The sequence below is a fragment of the Pongo abelii genome, chromosome 8, assembly GCF_028885655.2.
Source record: "Pongo abelii isolate AG06213 chromosome 8, NHGRI_mPonAbe1-v2.0_pri, whole genome shotgun sequence".
Classification (NCBI taxonomy): Eukaryota; Metazoa; Chordata; class Mammalia; order Primates; family Hominidae; genus Pongo; species Pongo abelii.
Genome location: NC_071993.2, coordinates 12,064,459 through 12,085,452, shown reverse-complemented (window position 1 = coordinate 12,085,452; position 20,994 = coordinate 12,064,459). Strand labels below are relative to the sequence as shown.

Below are 20,994 nucleotides of genomic sequence, written 5' to 3'. Positions count from 1 at the left end.
TACAGTAAGAATATTTGTTCATTTATTCGTAAATTCTTGGGTTGTGTTTTCCATATCTTAATTTTGGGTAATTATATAAACTTGTGATTTAGACCAAGCACAATATAAATTAAATTCATACACAAATATAGGGACAGTACTACAACCTCTATAAAGTTTATATTTCAGACGTTAACTTATAGGTTGATTAGTTGGAGCCCAATTACTATTTCCCATAAAATACAATTTTCTAAGTGCCAATTAGGGTGAACAACTCACTATCAAGTGCTTTAAGTTTTACTAAGTGGTGATAGTACCATTCGATTCTATATAATCACAATTGTTAGTATTTTCATTTACCCATTATGAAGAAAATAAGTTTAATGTTACAACTTTGAAGTATCAAAAATACATCCACATGGTGGCATGTGTTAAGTTGGGGGTAAATTTTCTTGGGGAATTGCGGTCTGTTAGCTTGCTCCTACCACTATTCTTTTGCAATAGAGGGAAACTTACTCCCTTACTTTCTGAATTGATGAGCAATAAGTGGGGAAAAGGACTTGCAGATTTGAGGGTTGGAGTCCCTGTTGTATGTAAGGACCATCTTAAGTTGGATACTGTATTAAAAGCCAGAGTTTTGCTGCAAAATGGCAGCTATAACAGCATCCAAAGTAGAATATCTCTCAGAAGAGATTCCTTTGGATTCACTCTGACATCTTAGGCTGAGAGAAAAGAAACACTCAGAAATATTCAGGAGCCAAAAGAGACAAAAATATTTTCCAAACTGATTAACAGACAAAAATGCGTAGCAGAGCCATACCTAGGAATTGGAGTCAGAAGTGAGTGAGGCCTGGGTGATGAGGTCTGTGTGTTCCACCCAGAACATGGTGTGTACAGTTTAGTATTAGAAGGTCAGGAAGAAAGGATCACCTGGAGCAGTGCTTCTAAACTTTCCTGTGCATCCATGTCCCCTGGGGACATTGTAAAGATGCAGATTCTGATTCATTTGACCTAGGGGGAGGCCTGAGATTCTACATTTCTAACAAGCTCCCAGATGAGGTCCACACTTGGAGTAGCAAGGACCTGGAACAAACTGGAGAGGAAGAGTAAAACTCCCAGAGGAATACCTGTTCATACACTAGTAAATTCTTGGGTTGTGCTTTCAGTTAATGTAAATTTAGGAATTAAAACAAGTATAAAATAGAATGTGGGAACCAGACTTGGAGTAGAGAGGGAAAATATCCACACCATGCCATATACACAGTAGATGTTCAATAAATGCTTGTTGATGATTAGTGATTTTTATATATTTCTCAAACACCATATCTTCAGATACTTTAACTCTTCAAAAATCAAAGCAAGTAGCACAGAGAAAATAATGAACATTTATCACAATGATGGCTTTGAATTTGGTTAAATTTGTAAAATTAAATGTGGGAAAACAGTGCCTTGTTTTGGAGTACCTGAAAATTTATTTGGTATTTTATTTATAATATTTCCTTGCCTTTAAAAAACTGTGACAGTTATAATGAAAAGATATTTAGGACCGGGCGCGGTGGCTCACTCCTGTAATCCCAGCACTTTGGGAGGCCAAGGCGGGCGGATCACGAGGTCAGGAGATCGAGAACATCCTGGCTAACATGGTGAAACCCCGTCTCCACTAAAAATACTAAAAAGTAGCCGGGCGTGGTGGCAGGCGCCTGTAGTCCCAGCTGCTCGGGAGGCTGAGGCAGGAGAATGGCGTGAACCCGGGAGGCGGAGCTTGCAGTGAGCTGAGATTGCGCCACTGCACTCCAGACTGGGTGACAGAGCGAGACTCCGTCTCAAAAAAAAAAAAAAAGATATTTAATAAATTCACCAAATAGCTCAAAACCTGTATAGACAGAGGGAAATGATTGGAATAGGATCATTGCTGTTGACCATTAATAGAAATGGTAGGTGTCTTTTACAACCTTTTAGCTTAGTAGTTATAACTAGGAAACAGCACAATATAGTTTATTATTTTTAAATATTTTGTTATTAATTTCTTATAGCTAAATTTATTTTTCATTTGTTATCAGCGTTATGTTTGGTGGAAGAAAAGTTTGGAGGTTTGGACAAAAGACCATCCATTTCCTATTGATATAGATTACATGATCAGTGATACACTAGAACTGCTAAGACCAAAGATCAAACTCTGTAATTCTCTGGAAGAATCCATCAGGCAGGTACAAGACTTGGAACGAGAATTCTTAATAAAACTAGGTAAGCAATTGATTGCAGACAGAAAATGAAGGTGATATTTGGCAGATTATTTCTGGAATTTGCTTTATAATGTTACCAGTCAGAGTTTACATTGTATCTTTTCTATTTTCAGTGTTGAGTGTTATGTAGTAGTGTTAGGTAATGCCTGTGTGGTGTGCTTGATTTCACTAAGTAATTTCAAACTGGAGGACAACAGTTATGCAGGACTCACAGGACAGGACTTGAAGCAAGTGACAGTGATGGGGGAATAAAAAAACACCACAATCCTGTCTACCTCTCTTAATTTTAGAATTTTTGGTTGCTAATATAAAATCTATTTTTTATTAAAGCATTTCTCATTTTTGCGTGTATATTTTCAACAGGCATTATTTCCTAAAAAGTGCAAGCAAAGAAACTGTAGAAGGGAGTACCTGTCATAAGTTTGGAACTACCCTACAGGATTTCAGAGCTTACCCACTGGCAGAGTTGCTTCTGTTTCTAAGGACTAGAGAAAATCTAGAGATAATTAGAAGGTTCTCTATATACTTTAGTATCCTGAGGTTGTTTTGGGGAGAAGAGTTAACTCCTGAACAGCTTCCGCCAGAGCTGCAGGAACCTGTATGTCTTCAGAAATAACCAGTACAAGGTATAGCCATACCATTCTGGTTTATGTGCTGATAGTTATTAGCATGTTTTATTGTAGTCATTTTAAAGTGACACGTTTTGGCCAGGTGTGGTGGTTCACGCTTGTAATCCCAGCACTTTGGGAGGCCAAGGCAGGCAGATCACCTGAGGTCAGGAGTTCGAGACCATCCTGGCCAACATGGCAAAACCCCATCTCTACTAAAAATACAAAAATTTTCCAGGCATGGTGGTGCACGCCTGTAATCCCAGCTACTCAGGAGGCTGAGGCAGGAGAATCGCTTGAACCCGGGGGACGGAGATTGGAGTGAGCCAAGATCACACCATTGCACTACAGCCTGGGCAACAAGAGCGAAACTCCATCTCAATAAAATAAAATAAATAAATAAAAAGTGATGCGTTTTCAGACTATTAAGCTAGTATTTGATTTCCCACTAGAACTTGGTACATTCCTGTCTGTCATTAAGGGATCTTTACTTTCACCAGTTATGCAAATTATATAAATTTACTACATCGCATATCTGAAGAACCACTTTTCATGGTAAAGGTTTTATAAGTGCTGCTACTGATTGTGCAAGTATTAACTTTTTCTACAACTTAACCCGTGAAGGCATATGTGATTCTTTTTGTTCTTTGAACCTTTTTCCAAGTTACCTACTTTCTTTTCCTTTTGAAATTTCTAATTGAATACATGATCTCATATCAAGCAGAGTATTTATGAACTTATTTCACTTGCTTTGGATCCTTGGAAAATTGTTAAGTCTTAGCCTTGTTTCCCAAAAACCTTCACGAATGGTACTCTCTGTATAGTGGACATGAGTAAATATTAGTGTGACACCTAGTTTGGTGACAGAAAAGAGAACAGTTGTGCTTTGTCCTTTGTAGATCAAAAGGCTAGACTAAAGGACTGCAGGCTTCTTGTGAGGACTCTGTCCTTGTTTAGAATATGGAGGTAAAAATAGATCGCTGTTTATGAATGAAACTCTAAAGATGGTAGCAGCCGCAATCAGTGCACTCCCGTCTCCATTTGCTTCCTGGCTGAGGAAGAAGACGTATGCAGAAAAATCGATATTAAATCAGTTTCCTACTGATAAACCAGAAGATAATACAGTATTGTGCCTTTGGTAGTTTTTTGTTTTCAGACACCTGAAAATTCATTGTCTCATGTTAGTTTTATAGTATCCCAATATTAACATAATAGTTAATAGGAAAACACTAAAACCATTTTATTATATTTTAAAAATAACTTTTAATAGTATTGAAAGTAGTGTGTTCATGACAGTAATTTTTAAAAACCAAGAAAACAATACCAATATTCCATACAGAATGATAATCGTGTGTTAATATTTTGATACATATTTTTCTACTCTTTTTAAATTTTTTATGTGTTTGTGATTTTATAACCAGTTGGTTATACTTAATAAATTATGAAATTTTATCTTGACATTACACATATTCTATTAAAGCTTTATTTTTTGTTTTTTAATTGGCTGTATTCATTTGTATCTGTGTGCCATAATTTACTTAATACAGCTGTTTCACTCTTAGGTTGATTCTAGTTTTATACCACTGTAAATAACATTTTTAGTGTACCTCTGATTTTCTCAGGATAGATAAGATTACTAGCTCCGATTTTTATTTTAATTTAAGAACAAAACTAAAATGGTAATAGGCAATGTTATTTAATTCTGGTTTGGAAGTGTCCAAAGCAGTATTCATGAAATGAGAGGGTTAAATCACATTATCACTAAAGTTTCTTCCTGCTTGAATCCTCTAATATTCTATGCATGAACAGGTATTTATTTAACACCTACTGTGTATTTATTAATATATGGGCTGTCTTAAGTTTTGAGCATTTAAGACAAGTTCTTTGTCCTCAAGGGTCTTATAATCTGATGTAATATTTATGAGATCATTAGGAAAAAATAGCAACGTGGTATATCATCAAATGTAAGATGCTGTAAGTTCTCCACATGCTTTAGGAGCAAACAGGAGAAAGAGTAATAGATTGAAGTACTCATTGACAGTTCATGCAGGAAGTAAAACTGAAACTGAACTTGAAGAGTGGATGGGATTTGAAAGTGCATATTGAAGGGTATTCTCTATTGAGAAGGATATTGGGCAAGCAAGATCTCAAAGCAGTGTGTTCTGTGACAGGAGACGTCTGAGGCAACTTCAGGGGAGGGCTTAGGAGAGAGGAGTGGGTAGCAGATCAGTGGGATCAGATGAGACCACATTGTGTGCATACCAAAAGTAGAGAGGGTAGATTGGAATTCCAACAGGAAGAAGAATTGACTGGGCAGTAAAATGTGGGATGGACACAGGAGGTGAAAGCAAATTCAGGCCAGGGAGTTCCATTAGGCTTAGGAGGAGAATGCTGTTATTGAAGAAAAAAATTTAGTCTGTATGGTGACAAAGCTGCTATGGCGTTTTGCCCCATTCCCCCCGTCTTAATTTGCATACATTCAAATTGATAGCCAAATATGATTTCTCCATTAAAGTGGCACGATTTTTTTCATGTCTTTGAGTTTTTGGAGACTCTGTAAATCTCATTTGGTAAAGAGTGTGGCGAACGCTCTATCTTACGTATGGCTGAGACTGTACCTCATCTGTTACTGTTTTCTACCTTTGTCCAAGACTGAGATATACAAGATCATCCAAGTATTTAAAGCTGTAAGAAAAGAGGGAAAAGTATACACACACACACACTTATTTTTTCTCGCTTTTTGTTAGTGGTGTTTCTTTGTTGAAATGTAGGCCTACACATTTAGTTTTTAAAATGTTTCTCACCATATTTTTTAATTCTTTTACCTTTGTTCTGAGAAAATGGCTGTTGAATTCTTAATGCATACTTTTACATGAATTGGTATAGTATAGAAAACTAGCCTGTATCTATTTTTAATGTATTTTTCCATTTCCACCTTCTCATTTCAAGGCCTAGTAAATGACAAAGACTCAAAAGAGTCTATGACAGAAGGAGAAAATCTTGAAGAGGATGAAGAAGAAGAAGAAGGTGGGGCTGAAACAGAAGAACAGTCTGGAAATGAAAGTGAAGTAAATGAGCCAGAAGAAGAGGTGATGACTTTTATATATAGCAACATAGAGTACATTTGTATAAGAGTATTTTGATTATATGAGCCAAAATTTTTTTAATACATAAGAGCTCAGTTGTTTTTTTTTTTTTTTCTTTTTTTTCTTTTGAGACAGAGTCTTGCTCCGTCGCCCAAGTTGGAGTGCTGTGGCGCAATCTCGGCTCACTGCAACCTCTGCCTCCTGGGTTCAAGTGATTCTCCTTCCTCAGCCTCCCGAATAGCTGAGATAACAGGCGTGTGCCACCACGCCCAGCTAATTTTTGTATTTTTAGTAGAGATGGGGTTTCACTATGTTGGCCAGGCTGGTCTTGAATCCCTGACTTCAGGTGATCTGCCCCTCTCAGCCTCCCAAAGTGCTGGGATTACAGGCGGGAGCCACCGCACCTGGCCTTCTCCTTAGTTTTATTATAGTAAATGTAACTAGCAGTATGTTTCTATCATAAAACCCCTTGTTTAATTAAAAGTTTTTAAAGAAAGTAATAAAATACTGATTATAGCATTTTTATTTAATAAGCAATTTAAAGAAAAAAATTGTTTGCTCTCCACGTCTTTTTTTTTTTTTTTTTTTTTTTTTTTTGAGACAGGGTTTCTCTCTGTTGCCAAGGCTGGAGTGCAGTGGTGTGATCGTAGCTCACTGCAGCCTCAACCTGTTGGACTCAAGCAATCCTCCCACCTCAGCCTCCTCAGTAGCTGAGACCACGTGGACGTGCTACCATGCCCAGCTAATTATTTTGGTTTTTTTTGTAGAGATGGGGATCTTGCTATATTGCCCAGGCTGGTCTCAAACTCCTGGGCTCAAGCAATCCTCTTCCCTCAGCCTTTCAAAGAGCTGGGATTATGTGTGTGAGCCATTGCACCCCACTTCTTGTGTATCTTAATCTCGCTGTTGAATATGGACTTTTTAGTCAGTGGATTTTATACTCTTCAAAACAAAATTACTGGCTAGATATTAATGAGCTTTGCTTTATTTTTCCCAGATCTCATGGTTATGTGAAATCTGAAATTCAACATATACGATAGTAATTGATACACCCTTTTTGTATCTATGACTATTAAGTTAAACCATATGAAATTATTCTTGTACTGTTTCTGACTTAGCAAAATGTCATTTCTGTGTGATTAAAACTAGCAGTTTTAATTCTTTGGGTTTTGTTGATGTTGTTTGAGACAGTCTTCACTGTCGCCCAGGCTGGAGTGCAGTGGCATGATCTCGGCTCACCGTAGTCTCCACCTCCGTAGTTCAAGTGATTCTTGTGCCTCAGCTTCCCAAGTAGCTAGGATTTTAGGTGTGTGCCACCATGCCCAGCTAATTTTTGTATTTTTGGTAGAGATGGAGTTTCACCATGTTGGCCAACCTGGTCTCGAACTCCTGGCCTCAAGTGATCCCCTCATCTCGGCCTTCCAAAATGCTGGGAGTACAGGCGTGAGCCACCACGTTTGGCCCATGATTCTTCAGTTTTTTCTTCCAAACTCACTTACGTTTAAATGTTCCATGAAGCTGTGCACATCTATAGTCCCAGCTACTCGGGAGGCTGAGGTGGGAGGATTGCTTGAGCCCAGGAATTCATGTCCAGCCTGGACAACATAGTGAGACCCTGTTTCTTTAAATTAAAAAAAAAAGTCAAATAAAAGGATGTCTGAGATTTGCTTTATAATCTCGAGGTAGATTGGGGAATGGGTTAGGGTATAGAAGAAACAAAATGAGAGTTTAAAAAGTTAGAATGAGTAAAGTTGCGATTAGAATACTGATGAAATTAAAATGTAAGTCATGAAATTAGCAGTTTTTCACTGGAAGTATGATTTTAATTAAATATTGAAAAAAGTTTAAATTTGCAGTCAATACTTAAGTGTTTTGGGGAAATTTAATTTCACTTTTAAAGTTTTTATTTGAGTAAATGGGATGTAAATATTTTGAGAATGTGGGTTTAATGTTTAAAGGAATGTTAATTGTTTATGACATTCATAAGACAGATTTGCAAACTGGATTTTTAAAAAGCTTTATTTAGAATTAAAGAGAAAGGACTCATAATTTAAGGTGATTAAAGTTTTCTACGGTCAGATGTAAAAATCTATAAGGCTGTGTTTCCTTTAGCCCTAAAGCTTTGTAACTTATTGGATATTTGGAATGGTTTAACTGCATAACAAATTGCTTTGCCATTAGTTAAAAAGGATTGGTTGTGAAAAGACTGTATAGGCAATAATGTATGGTTTTCCTAATTGGCTAGTATTCATAGGCAGGAGAAATGCACCATGAAGTATTTATGTTATTTGCTACCACTTTTTCTTGACAACCTTAGAACTTCCTTAGATACAAATAAGTGAGTAAAAATTCAGAGCTGGAATATGTTTCTTTAATTGGCTTCAGTATACTAGATAAACATTATATTGCTTTGTTTTCAAAATGAGGTTGTAATAGAAACATTCAGTAATAGAATTCAAGTTGACTTTATTAAGTATTTTATAACAACAAAGGGAAATGAGAAAGTATTTCCATTTCATGTTTTCAGACTAATCTTATGGTTGTCTTGGATTTGGCTACTGTACTAATTACATGAGCAGTATCTAATAAATCCAGCATTGTTGGTAAATACGATATTAAGGAGCGCTCATTTTCTTATTAATTTCTCATTTGAAGAGTTCTGATATGTTTCCTCCTCTAAGGGCATTTTCTCCTTTTTAGACATGAACTTTATAATTTTGATAGTTATATCATTTGTAACCATTACTTACTTTTCCAGTTGGAGAATGCATATTGCACAGGATACATGTGTGTTTGCTACGTAAAATGCAAGCAAAATGTGCAGAGGGAGGTTCCAAGTGCTTGTGTGTGGGAGAAGTGAACTGGGACTCTGGTTCACTTTGTGAGAAAGGGGGTTGGAATAGTTCACTTCTTTCACCCCGAGACCAGTTTCCCATGACCGCCCTGCAAACACAAGGAGAAGAAATTTAGTAATGAGTAATAAGAGCAGTGGATATTCTCCAGTTATTTATTTTGAGACAGAAGGGTTCGAATTCAGCTCTTAAAAACAAATGCTGTGTTCTGTTTGTATCTTGGTCTTCAGCTGTTTAAAGTTCTATTTGACCTTTTGAAGAGTGGGGGTGACTTTGAGCACCTAACAACCTGAACATTTTCTCTTAAATATCAGCTCTATAAGTTAAAGATAACTGTTTAAATTAAATGTTCTTCTGTGATAACTCCAATATTCTCTAGCATTATGTAATTTATCAACAGAAAGTACAAGATTCATTCTTAAAATAGCAATAATAGTTATTTAGTGAGCATTTATTGTTCATGGTTACTGCCCTAAGTGCTGTATTTGTATTACCATTTCTCATACTACCCTTACAGTAGGTGGGAAACGAAGGCACAGATAGGTTGAATAATTTGCCCAAGATCATAGAGCAGGTGATGGCAGAGCCGGTATTTGAACTCAGGCAGTTTGCCTTTTGCTACACTGTTCCTCTTGCTTTCCCTAGCCTGCTTAGGTTTTGTGGTCCATTGACAAGCACTTCTTAATTCCACCCATTATTATATCAGTGTACACTGGGATTAGGACAAATGAAATTCTTGTTCAAAATCTTAATTTGAAAAATTAATGCATGCTACATTCCCTGAGTAATATGAAACATAAAGGATGGAGAGAGGGGAAAAGTTAATGTATTTTAGCTTAGTTTATGAATGGGAAGTGTCTTCTAACTGTTGAGAAAGGATTCATTTTTTCAAGAGCAAATTTAAGAGCACCTCTATTGCAAATTTAATTTTGAATTATAAAATTAATTCAGAAAACATTAATGCATTTGGGGGGAAAAAGGTAATGTATTGGTGTACATTTTTCTTTTTGGTGGGGGATGGAGTCTCGCTCTGTTGCCCAGGCTGCAGTGAAGTGGTACAACCTCGGCTCACTGCAACCTCTGCCTCCCAGGTTCCAGTGATTCTCCTGCCTCGGACTCCTGAGTATCTGGGATTACAGGTGCCTGCCACCACGTCTGGCCAATTTTTGTATTTTTAGTAGAGACGGGGTTTTGCCATGTTGGCCAGGCTGGTCTTGAACTCCTGACAAGTGATCCCCTGACCTCAGCCTTCTAAAGTGTTGGGATTACAGGCGTGAGCCATGGCGCGGGCCATTGGTATACATTTTTGAAACGTTTTCATTTTAAGAACTCAGAATCATCAGCTGTCTATACACTGTTGAGGTTTTGGAATTAATTGCTACATACACTAAAGATAATGTAACACATTTAAGTATTTGTTCCAGGAATTATTTCTCAGCCATCTTGGCACAGTGAGAAGCAGCTGGGTTTAGTGGGTTTTGGTTTTTGTTGTTGTTGTTGTTTTTTTTTTTACTCTTAAGGAACCATGTGGGGGTGACTTGGGATACTGGAGTGGAGGTAAATGAAGCTCCACTCTGTGCTTTGTGCCCTTTGAAAATCTCTCGGAGCTCTGCCCCATCTTCTGTTTGACAAGAAATTTCAGCTGATCGAAGTGGAGGGGGCAGGGACTGACTGTGAGGATGGGGTGAAGTAGTCCTTGAAAACTACCAGTTAGGGGAGCTGAACGGCCAGGTCTTCTGCTTAATAGCAGTGTGCCCTTAGGCAAGTCACTTAACTTTTCTGAGCCTCAGTTTTTTCATGTGTAAAATAGGAACAATAAAGCTTGTCCTTCCATCCTCAGACTTGGGTAGAGCAAACAAAATGAAGTGTATGAGAACACCTTCCAAATCGAAGTGCTTTGTAAAAGGTAATGCTGTATCATTGCTTTCAGCTGGTAATGCTGTTACATTTGAACTTTTGTTGGTTTCCATTGCAGTTAGATGGGTATTAAAGAACTACTGTGAGACATTCAGCCTCTCCAGATTTGTTTCAGGAGGAGGAGAACACAAAAGGCTCAGGAAACTTCTTCATTGTGGAATTCAAGGAAGAGCTTCTACAATAGATCTCTGTATTGTTAGACAGTTGAAGGTAGTGAGATGGGTTTTCAACTACTGATTTGTCTTAAATGTTGCTAGCTGACTTTGCCCTCCCATTGGAAACCAACTACATAAAGAGCTAAAACTTGAGAATAATAAACAATTATACGGAAGTTTTGAAATCTTTTTAAGGCATGTAAAATATGGTTACACTTCGAAAAGTTCTTTAATCTTCTAATGTTCAATAATTTCAGGAGGGTTCTGATAATGATGATGATGAGGGAGAAGAAGAGGAGGAAGAGAATACAGATTACCTTACAGATTCCAATAAGGAAAATGAAACCGATGAAGAGAATACTGTACGTATGGCTGAAAAATATACTTTTTGAAATTGTGCAACACTTTTATAGTATTTGAATTTTAGTCACTAAACTTTTGTTTCTTTTGATTATGAAAAATATTTCTTTAGAAATTCATTTTCAATTTGTTTTCCTAACCATTTTCTTTAAATTCTTTTAACATTGAATAATGTTAGATATTTTACTCACTTTACTCCTTGAGTTATGTTAAACAAGTTGTCAATACTAAAAGGCTTTGCCCTAGAAAACATTACAGTTAAAATTTCCGGTCTGATTTTTTTGTTTTGTTTTAATAAGGAGGTAATGATTAAAGGAGGTGGACTTAAGCATGTACCTTGTGTAGAAGATGAGGACTTCATTCAAGCTCTGGATAAAATGATGCTAGAAAATCTACAGGTATTAAATGTCATTTGTTTCAAAGACTCTTCTCAATACAAAACATTGCAGCCCATTACATTGTGGTTCATGTGAAGGCCTCTCCTATCTAAGTGTCTCTTCTGCAGCAGCTTTTGCTAGATCATGTGTAGACAGCTTGCAGCCAGCTTCTTGTTCTTCTTGCATCCCACATCCTGATTTGCATGAGGTAGAGTCGGTGAAAATGCAACACACACAAGATTTGGAACAGAATAATTTCATTGTGCCAATCTTTGCCTTTTATTTCTTAAGTCGTATTTCTTTTCTTTTTTTTTCTTGAGACAGAGTCTCACTCTGTTGCCCAGGCTGGAGTGCATTGGCACGATCTCAGCTCACTGCAACCTCTGCCTCCTGGGTTCAAGCGATTCTTGTGCCTCAGCCTCCCTAGTAGCTGGGATTACAGGCATGTGCCACCACCCCGGGCTAATTTTTGTATTTTAGTAGAGACGGTGTTTACCATGTTGGCCAGGCTGGTCTCGACCTCCTGACCTCAGGTGATCCTCCTGCCACGGCCTCCCAAAGTGCTGGGATTACGGCGTGAGCCACCGTGCCTGGCCTATTAAGTCATATTTCTAAGACTTCTTTCTTGCAGTTTGTTTGGAAGCCAAACTGTGCAGAAGATAGACATTTGGGGTCATTTAATTCAGTAAATTCTTACATTTATTAGTTGAATAGCTTCTATGTTAATGGAAAAATGTTTGTTATTTAATGTTTAAAGAAATGCTAGTTGTTTAATGTATTCATAACATTAATAAACTGGATTTTCTAAAAAACACTATCTAGCAGTTTTTTGAATGCCACAGTAATTTCAAGTAACTATATTTTTCTAGAGTTAGAGGCAAAATCTTAGACTGCTTACTTCAGCCCTATATGTACTTGTTGTTAACCCTTTGGTGATGTGACGAGTGGGTTTGTTCGAATGGCAGGATGCAGGCCCCATTGGGGTGGGTTTGGTGGAGAATGGGAAGGGAGGGAGTGAAGATACTAGATATAGATAAGTCTTGTGGAGTTTTGCCAGAAAGGGAAGAGAAACGGGGAGGTAGCTAGAGAAGGTCATAGAATAGAGTTAAAAGACAGGGTTTTTTTTTTAAAGGTAGAAGATATTATGGAATCTTTATATGCTCATGGAGCAGTCCTTTAGAGTTGAAATATTGGATTTTACTTTCCTTGATGCTGCTACAGCCAAAGGTATGATCAAGTACAAATTAGTGTTATAGGTGTCTTAGGTGATCTTCTTTCTTTATATATTAAAATAACCTGTCTTCATATATCCAGAAAGCTCCTAATTTATGAAATCAGTCTTACATTTATGTTATTTAGGAGCACAAGCAATCAAATAAAACATAATCATTATAATCCCTTGGAGGAGAGAATAGTTTACTTCTTTGAGAAACTTCCCATCTTACATGAATCAGTAGCCATTTACTCAGCCACTCATTTCTTTAGCAGATATGTTTATTGGGTACCTATTGTGTGCTTAACAGTGTGCATCGGGCTAAGTATAAAGTGATAAATACAACTGAGGTGGTTCCTCTTCTAACAGAAGGTAGATATTTAACAACTAAACAAATGTATCATTTCAAATTGTGATAAATGCTAAGAACAGAATGCTTTGGTAGAGATTAAGGGAAGGACATTCCTAGATAGGATAATGGGGAAGAAGTCTCTGAGGTCATGAATTTCAAACAGGGCAAAGTAAAGTGGAGCCAACCATCCAGGTGAAAATTTAAGGGAAGATGGGAACAATGTGTCAAACGTCTTGAGGGAGAAAAGAACCTGTATTTAAAAAACTAAAAGAAGGCCAGCACTACTAGAGGGCGGGGCACGATCTTGTGTGGGAGGGCAGAGGTACCCACCAGGGCAAGACTAAAAGCAGGGAGCCTGGACAGAAGGCTGTTGTAGTGACTCAGGTGAGAGATGATGGTCAGCTGTCTAGCATATGGCAAGGCACATGGAGAGAAGTCTGGATTTGAGCTATTTCGGAGGTAGAACGACCTAGCTTATTTGGTGCTGGATTGGATATGGGTGTGTAGCGGGCGAGGCATCAAAGATGATAGTTGGTTTTCCAGATTGGGCCACTGGCTAATCTGTGGGACAGGAAACAAGGGACCAAGGAGCAAAAGTTCCCCTTTGGCCATGTTCCACTTGAGAAGCCTTTGAGGTGTCCAAATGGAAATGTATGGAGATCAGAGGGCTACGTGGAGTGAAAACAGAAATGTGATGGGTAGAGTATATTGAAAGCATCGGAACAAATGATTCATCCCCGGTGTAAAGTGTGGACAGAGAAGAGAAGCAGGGTCAGGATTGAGCCCTGAAGAACCCTAACATTTAGAAATAAGGTAGAAAAGCTGATGAAGTCAAAGGAATAGAAGTTTTTTATATGGTCCAATAATTTTTGCTTATTGACAGTTCTTGAAGAAGCAAGCTGGAAGGATGGGAAGATGTAATCGAGGAGGGAAGTTCAGATTCACAGTTTTGCAGATGTGCTTTTTGTGCTGGAGAAAAACTTAATTCTATATTAGGCCCTAGTTTTTAAGCATTATCAAAATACTGAACAACCGTACAGAGTCTCTTTGTTTTGATGAAATTGTCATAGGAAGATGCAATATCCTAGAGATACTAATTTTCCATAAATCAAGCCCTTAAACTTGGTGTAATCCTAATTATATCACACCAGGAAGGTGTTTTGTTTTGTTTTTGCAAGGGAAAGAGAAGAGCAGGGAGATCAATGCAGAATGAATTTAAAATTATTTCTTAAAATATCTGTAAGAATAAGCAAAATAGCTAACAGATTTTCAGGAAATGAGTGAAATGCTCTACAAGATATGAAAACATGGCCGGGTACTGTGGCTCACACCTGTAATCCCAGCACTTTGGGAGGCCGAGGCGGGTGGATCACCTGAGGTCAGGAGTTCAAGACCAGCCTGGCCAACATGGTGAAACCCTGTCTCTACTAAAAATACAAAAAAATTAGCCAGGCATGGTGGCAGGCGCCTGTAATCCCAGCTACTCGGGAGGCTGAGTCAGGAGAATCACTTGAACCTGGGAGGCGGAGGTTGCAGTGAGCCGAGATCACGCCATTGCACTCCAGCCTGGGGAGACCCAAAACATGACCGTTTAGTAATGTGATGAAGATAACGTTGCAAATCAGTTAAGGGAAAACAGACAATAAACAAAAATAAAGTTGACGTTCTGTTTTATTTCCACAGCAGGATTAATTGCAAATCTATCAAACACTCCAATAATTTTGAAGACTGTTGGGCCCTGCATCAAGCACTTTATATCTATTCTTTGCTTAGTGCTGTCAGATACTGTTAGTATTCCTTTGCTTTAGCTAAAGAAACAGAGGCTTGGAAAGACAAGAAACTTGCTGAGCGGGCACGGTGGCTCAACGCCTGTAATCCCATCACTTTGGGAGGCCGAGGTGGGAGGATCATGAGGTCAGGAGATCGAGACCATCCTGGCTAACACGGTGAAACCCCGTCTCCAGTAAAAGTACAAAAAATTAGCTGGTTGTGGTGGTGGGCGCCTGTAGTCCCAGCTACTTGGGAGGCTGAGGCAGGATAATCACTTGAACCCAGGAGGCAGAGGTTTCAGTGAGCTGAGATTGTGCCACTGCACAATCTCTCTGCATGGGGAACAGAGTGAGACTCCAATCTCCAAAAAAAAACACAAAAAACAAAAAACTTGCTTACGGCCACATGGCTAGGACGTGGTGGAGTCTGTTCTCAACTATTTTACTGTGTTGCCTTCTAGCACAGGATGCTGTAAGAAACTTGAAGAAATGACAGGCCAGGAAGAAAATATTTATGGTCTACACAAAGGCCTACTGCTTCTGCTATAGCAAATCAATGAGAAATGATGAATGATCTAGTTTTTTTTTTTTTTTATTGTGGGAAAGGTAGTGGCAAAATCATGCCAAAGGTCATGAGTAATAAAATAGTATGCAAATTAAGATGAGCCTTTTCACTTATCAGACCATCAGATATTGGGATTTACTAAGTGATAATATCCAGTGTGGTTTTGTTTGAGTAAACGTATTTGTAAATGTCTATCAGTCCAGCTTTTTTAGAGGGAAATTCAGTAAACCTGCCGAATGGGCTTGCCAGTTGGTCTAAAAATTTACCCCTAGTTAGTAATTCTCTTTATAAAGCTAAATATACAAAGATGTCACATTGTGATGGGAAAGAAAGTCCTTCCATGTGTGGGAATGAGCATTAAAAAAAAAAATTGCCTGTCAATAATTACATAATAAGGGCATATCAATGTAATTAGCTCTGTATATACTCAAAGAGAAAGATAACTAAGATATAGGATTAAACATAAGAAAAAATACGTATGTTGAGTATACAGCAATATGCATAGTGGTTGCTTGTGTCTATATGTATATATTATTAGTATATGCAAGAAAAAATCCGAAAGAACATACTCCATTGTTAATAGTTGAAAAAATAAAAAAAAAAATACTCCATTCTTAATAATTATTGCATCTTGGGGTTGGGGCAGTGGGAAGTCGCTGGAGGAGTTAGTATGGACATACTTACCAATACGTTTTTGTATTTAAATATTTTATGAAGAGAATCTGTTAATTTTATAATCAGGGAGAAAAATCAAGATTTGTCTATTGTGATCCTTTTGAATTTTAAGTAAAAAGTCTTTATAAATCTTACGAACCTGGGAAGACTTCAAGCAGATTATGATAAACTAGACCTTAAAAAAGAAACAATAAAACAAGATTTCGCTTGATTTGCAAGTCTCTTGAATATATGGGGCCTATATCAGAAGACTATTTAAATGGTGGTAGAGCAGTTTCCAAGACATTGAGGGCCTTTCAGCATGACCTGCCTACCTTCGTGGAACATTCAGCTCGTCCCTCTTTGCTGCTCATTCATCAGTCATGTGTTTGCATTTCCCTAAGTGTACCATGCTGGTTCATGTCCTTGCTTTGCACCTGTTCTTCCCCTGCCTCGATTCCCTCCACATCCCCCAAACTGCTCTTTTACCATCTGCTTGGAAGAAGTTGATGAAGTCTTTAACATTCTCAAACGTGCCATTTCTATTCAGCCTTTCATGAAAGGCACGCAACCACTCCCAGCCAGGTACAGGTAGTCACTTCATCTCCTCCACAGGTGCTATACACCTATGATGTATCATCATAATTGTTTCTGTATCTGTCTTAACAAACTTATGAGTTCTTTGAGGGTAGAGGCTAAGTATTTTTAACATTACTATCTCCAAACCTGTAACACATGGCAAGTCTTCAGTGAAGGTTCATTTAATTCATTGGTTGGAAAATTCAGTGTAAATGTTAAAAATAATTGATATTACCAACCAAGGAATTAATCCAAATGGTCATAGATTCCATTCATTCTTCAGTACTCCCTGAGCGCCTGCTGTGGGTAACGCCCTGCTGGGGAGCCTTGGGAGAAAGGGATGCAGTGATGAGCCCACCTTGCCTGGTGATTATGAAGGAAGATGTGATCTAGGAAGATGAATAGAAGGGTGTAGTGTATTTGAGGAGCAGGGGGATTCGGTAGAACCTGCAGCACTGCCTGCTTGGGAGAGGCTAGAGCAGTCAACAGCAGCCAAGTCCCACATTTCCTTCCATGTCATAGGCAGAGGTGTTAGGTGAAGGGAGAAATACTCCCTAGATTTATCCACGTTCCAGAAAGAGTATTATGGTCATTGTAATTGTTGACTGTTATGGCTCTTATGATTGTTGTGTTTTAAGAAATACAGCATTGGATGGGTTTGCAATTTATATTGACATATATCCGTATATATCTTGGAGTGTTTATTATATCTTTTTTAATTTCCTTTAGCAACGAAGTGGTGAATCTGTTAAAGTGCACCAACTAGATGTTGCCATTCCTTTGCATCTCAAAAGCCAGCTGAGGAAAGGGCCCCCACTGGGAGGTGGGGAAGGAGAGGCTGAGTCTGCAGACACAATGCCGTTTGTCATGTTAACAAGAAAAGGCAATAAACAGCAGGTAAGAAACTGCCCGCCCTGTAATTATAGCTGATTGTGAGTTATCCAGTTAGGTTTTAACTTATCTTTGACCTACAAGGGGATAAGGGTTGGACAGTTTTAAAGCATTCAGTGGTAGAATAATTTCATCCCTTATATGGTTTTTTTGTTGTTTTGTTTTGGTTTGGTTTGGTTTTTTTTGAGATGGAGTCTCACTTTGTCGCCCAGGCTGGAGTGGCAGGATCGTGGGTCACTGCAACCTCCTCCTCCCAGGTTCAACTGATTCTTCTGTCTCAGCCTCCCGAGTAGCTGGGATTACAGGCGTCCACCATGACGCCCGGCTAATATTTGTATTTTTAGTAGAGACGGGGTTTTACCATGTTGGCCAGGCTGGTCTCGAACTCCTGACCTCAGGTGATCCGCTCATCTCGGCCTCCCAAAGTGCTTGGATTACAGGCGTGAGCAACTGTGCCTGGCCCCTTCTGTGTTTTAAATCATATATATTTGTAAGAATATGTAAGTACCTTGACTTCTAGCACAAACTTCCACAAGCAAGCCCCAGGCCGGGAAGGAAAGGAGGATGGCGACTGATGCAGCTCAGGAAGAGGCTCGGCTGCCGTCACTTGAAAATCACACCAACCCTTCTCCATATCCCTCTCCATTCTTGTTGTTTGCTCTTTCCCCCTTCATACAAGATGGTCCCTCAAAACCATTTCCCCCTCTACCAGGCTGTTAATCTAGGGATTCATAGTTGATTTGTCAAACATTGAGCATCTACCACGTGCCAGGTACTATTCTATTTCAGGTCCTGAGGCTACAGTGATAAACAGAACAATGTTCCTGCCCTCGTGGAACTTATCTCCTACTGAGAGAGCGAGAGAGACACATGCACATATTTGCAGATAGTGAAACATAGTATGAAGAGAATATAGACCAGCTCTCAGATACACCTTTAGGTGTATTTAGGTCAATTCTGTAAAAATTTTTTACATCAACATTTCTGAGATCAAGTTGCTTCTTAGAGTCCATGAAATCCTGTGATAATTGACAGCATTTCTTTCTGCTTTAGTGATAAGTAAAATAATGGTATATCTTAGAATTAATAGAATGTTAGATTTTGTTGTATATGGCAGCTGCCACAGTTATCTTAGACAAGTCCAATACCACATTCATCTATACAGTCATTTAACAAGTATTTATTATTTACCTGCTACACACCAGGCACTTCTGTGTGCAGAACATAGAGGCAGTTAGCCAGAGTCCCTCCTCTCTTGCGAGCTTTCATTCTGGTGTTGGGAGGCATATGAGAAATACACCAAGTCATGTTGGGGTGGCTACCAAGGAGGATAAAGCAGGGTAAGAGGATGGAAAGAGACAGGGATGATGAGATGCCAGGAGAGGGAGGCTGCCTCTTAGGTAGGATGATCAGGGAAGACCCTACAATAAATTGCATCTGAGACGTCCTCCCCATTAGCACAACCTCAAACAGATGATGCCTAAATTTTATCCTTGCATTTGTCAGGCAACTTCTCATGTACACCGTGATCAAAATTGTGCAGTATACTTGTGCAGTATTCAAATGATATAATTGTGCAGCATGAAAGTGATATACTTGAGCAGTATACTACTTTTTGCTGCAGTGATACCACCTATATACCAATTAGAATCGTGGAGTGTGGCCGGGCATGGTGGCTCACATCTGTAATCCCAGCACTTTGGGAGGCCAAGGCAGGTGGATCACAAGGTCAGGGGTTCGAGACCAGCCTGACAAACATAGTAAAACCCCGTCTCTACTAAAAATACAAAAATTAGCCAGGCGTGGTGGCATGTGCCTGTAATCCCAGCTACTCAGGTGGCTGAGGCAGGAGAATCACTTGAACCCAGGAGGTGGAGGTTGTAGTGAGCCAAGATTGCACCATTATACTCCAGCCTGGGCGACAGAACGAGACTCCGTCTCAAAAAATAAATAAATAAAATAATCATGGAGTATGGAGCTGGCAAAGACTTCACGGCATGACTCATGTATTGAGAGTTAACTTTGACAGGATCAGAGCATTGCTGAATCTTCCTCAGACACTGCCATGTCCGGCGTTGCCTCCAGTCCAGGCTCCAGTCAGGCCTCCTGGTGCTTTCAGGAGAGCCACACCCCTCCCCACCTTCGACCAGGGTTGGGCTCTGGCACATCCCCATTCCTTTACTCTCCATTCTCTATCTGTGAGGAAAATGAGAGCTTTTTAAAAAATCAGGCCCTAAATTTGGCATTGTCCTGAGATCTTTGCCAAGACTGCTGTCCTCAGAGCACCTGGAAATGCTAATTCGCCACTGTTACGAGGATTCACAAATCCCAGCATTTTTGCTTTTCTAGGGACTATTTAGTTCTCTGAACTAGACTTTACTATTTCAGTTATCACATTTTAGATCTCCTTCATTCTCTTTGTCTTTAAAAGCTCTTAGCTTCCTCCTCCATTCCCCCCATCACCAGCTTTCCTGGCACACAGTTTCTAAAGGTAATTAGGCTGTAAAGTTGGAAGGCATGCACATGTGCACGTATCTGTCTGTTGAATTGTGGAGGGCAGTACATGGCAGCTTCAGCTACATATACCTTTGGTCTCTATCCCTGCACAGCTGCTAGATGATGCTGTTAATTCAGCACACTAAGGCCATGATTTTTGTTAACTAGAGGAGAGCTTAGGAATATCTCTTTTTGAAGGTCAGATTGCACAACAGTAAATAATGAGTTTTTTTTCTTCCTCCCTTTCATGAAGTACATGAATATTCATTATCACCTTTGTAAACTCTACACCCCATCTGGCCCTTATAGAACGTGTAGGAATTGAAAATAAATTAATCAATGCCTACTTAAAAGAAACTTGTGGGCTTTGGAAAATAAGTATACCCCAACAGTCTGAAATTCTAAATTGTATGAGTCAAAATAAGATTATGTGTATTTTAGAAGGAATATTTTTGGTTCAAAGTAGGTAGGTTATAAACTGGGTGGCTTATGTAATTTTATGTAAATGAATTTGAAGTCCTTGTTTCTTAAAATGTAGCATTTAGTTTAATTTTTAATTTTTAAGGATATATTGTTACTAAATTTTAAAAATATTAGCAGACATGAAATGAAAACTCAGTGTACTTGGTTATTAAGTAAATTTTCAATGCTTCTAAACTTTATTTGGAATTTTGGAAAATGTTCAGTTTTTGGAACATTATTTGAAGAAACATCGCTGGTATGTTGTGGTCTGAAAAAGAAAGTAGATTTTGTTCTGATTTTTATTCCTTTATTTGGCTTTCGGGTGTTGGTCCTTCTGGTGCAACGGTTTTTCTACAAATGTGAAATGTCTTGCCTTATAGGAATCTTTGGTTTTTAAGTGAAAGACCTCTTTGTGCATCAAATTTGTACTCAGAAA

The 20,994-nt window shown here is 38.6% G+C and overlaps 1 protein-coding gene across 1 annotated transcript in view; it reads left to right on the top strand.

The window, feature by feature from the left end:
• Positions 1 to 20,994, top strand: part of UPF2 (UPF2 regulator of nonsense mediated mRNA decay) — a 123,096-nt gene that overhangs the window by 88,993 nt on the left and 13,109 nt on the right. Inside the window, exons 15-19 of the mRNA XM_024253821.3 lie at positions 2,040 to 2,223; positions 5,780 to 5,919; positions 11,098 to 11,202; positions 11,500 to 11,598; positions 17,439 to 17,606. Coding sequence (XP_024109589.1) covers positions 2,040 to 2,223; positions 5,780 to 5,919; positions 11,098 to 11,202; positions 11,500 to 11,598; positions 17,439 to 17,606 — 696 coding nt within the window. The remainder of the gene's footprint in view (positions 1 to 2,039; positions 2,224 to 5,779; positions 5,920 to 11,097; positions 11,203 to 11,499; positions 11,599 to 17,438; positions 17,607 to 20,994) is intronic.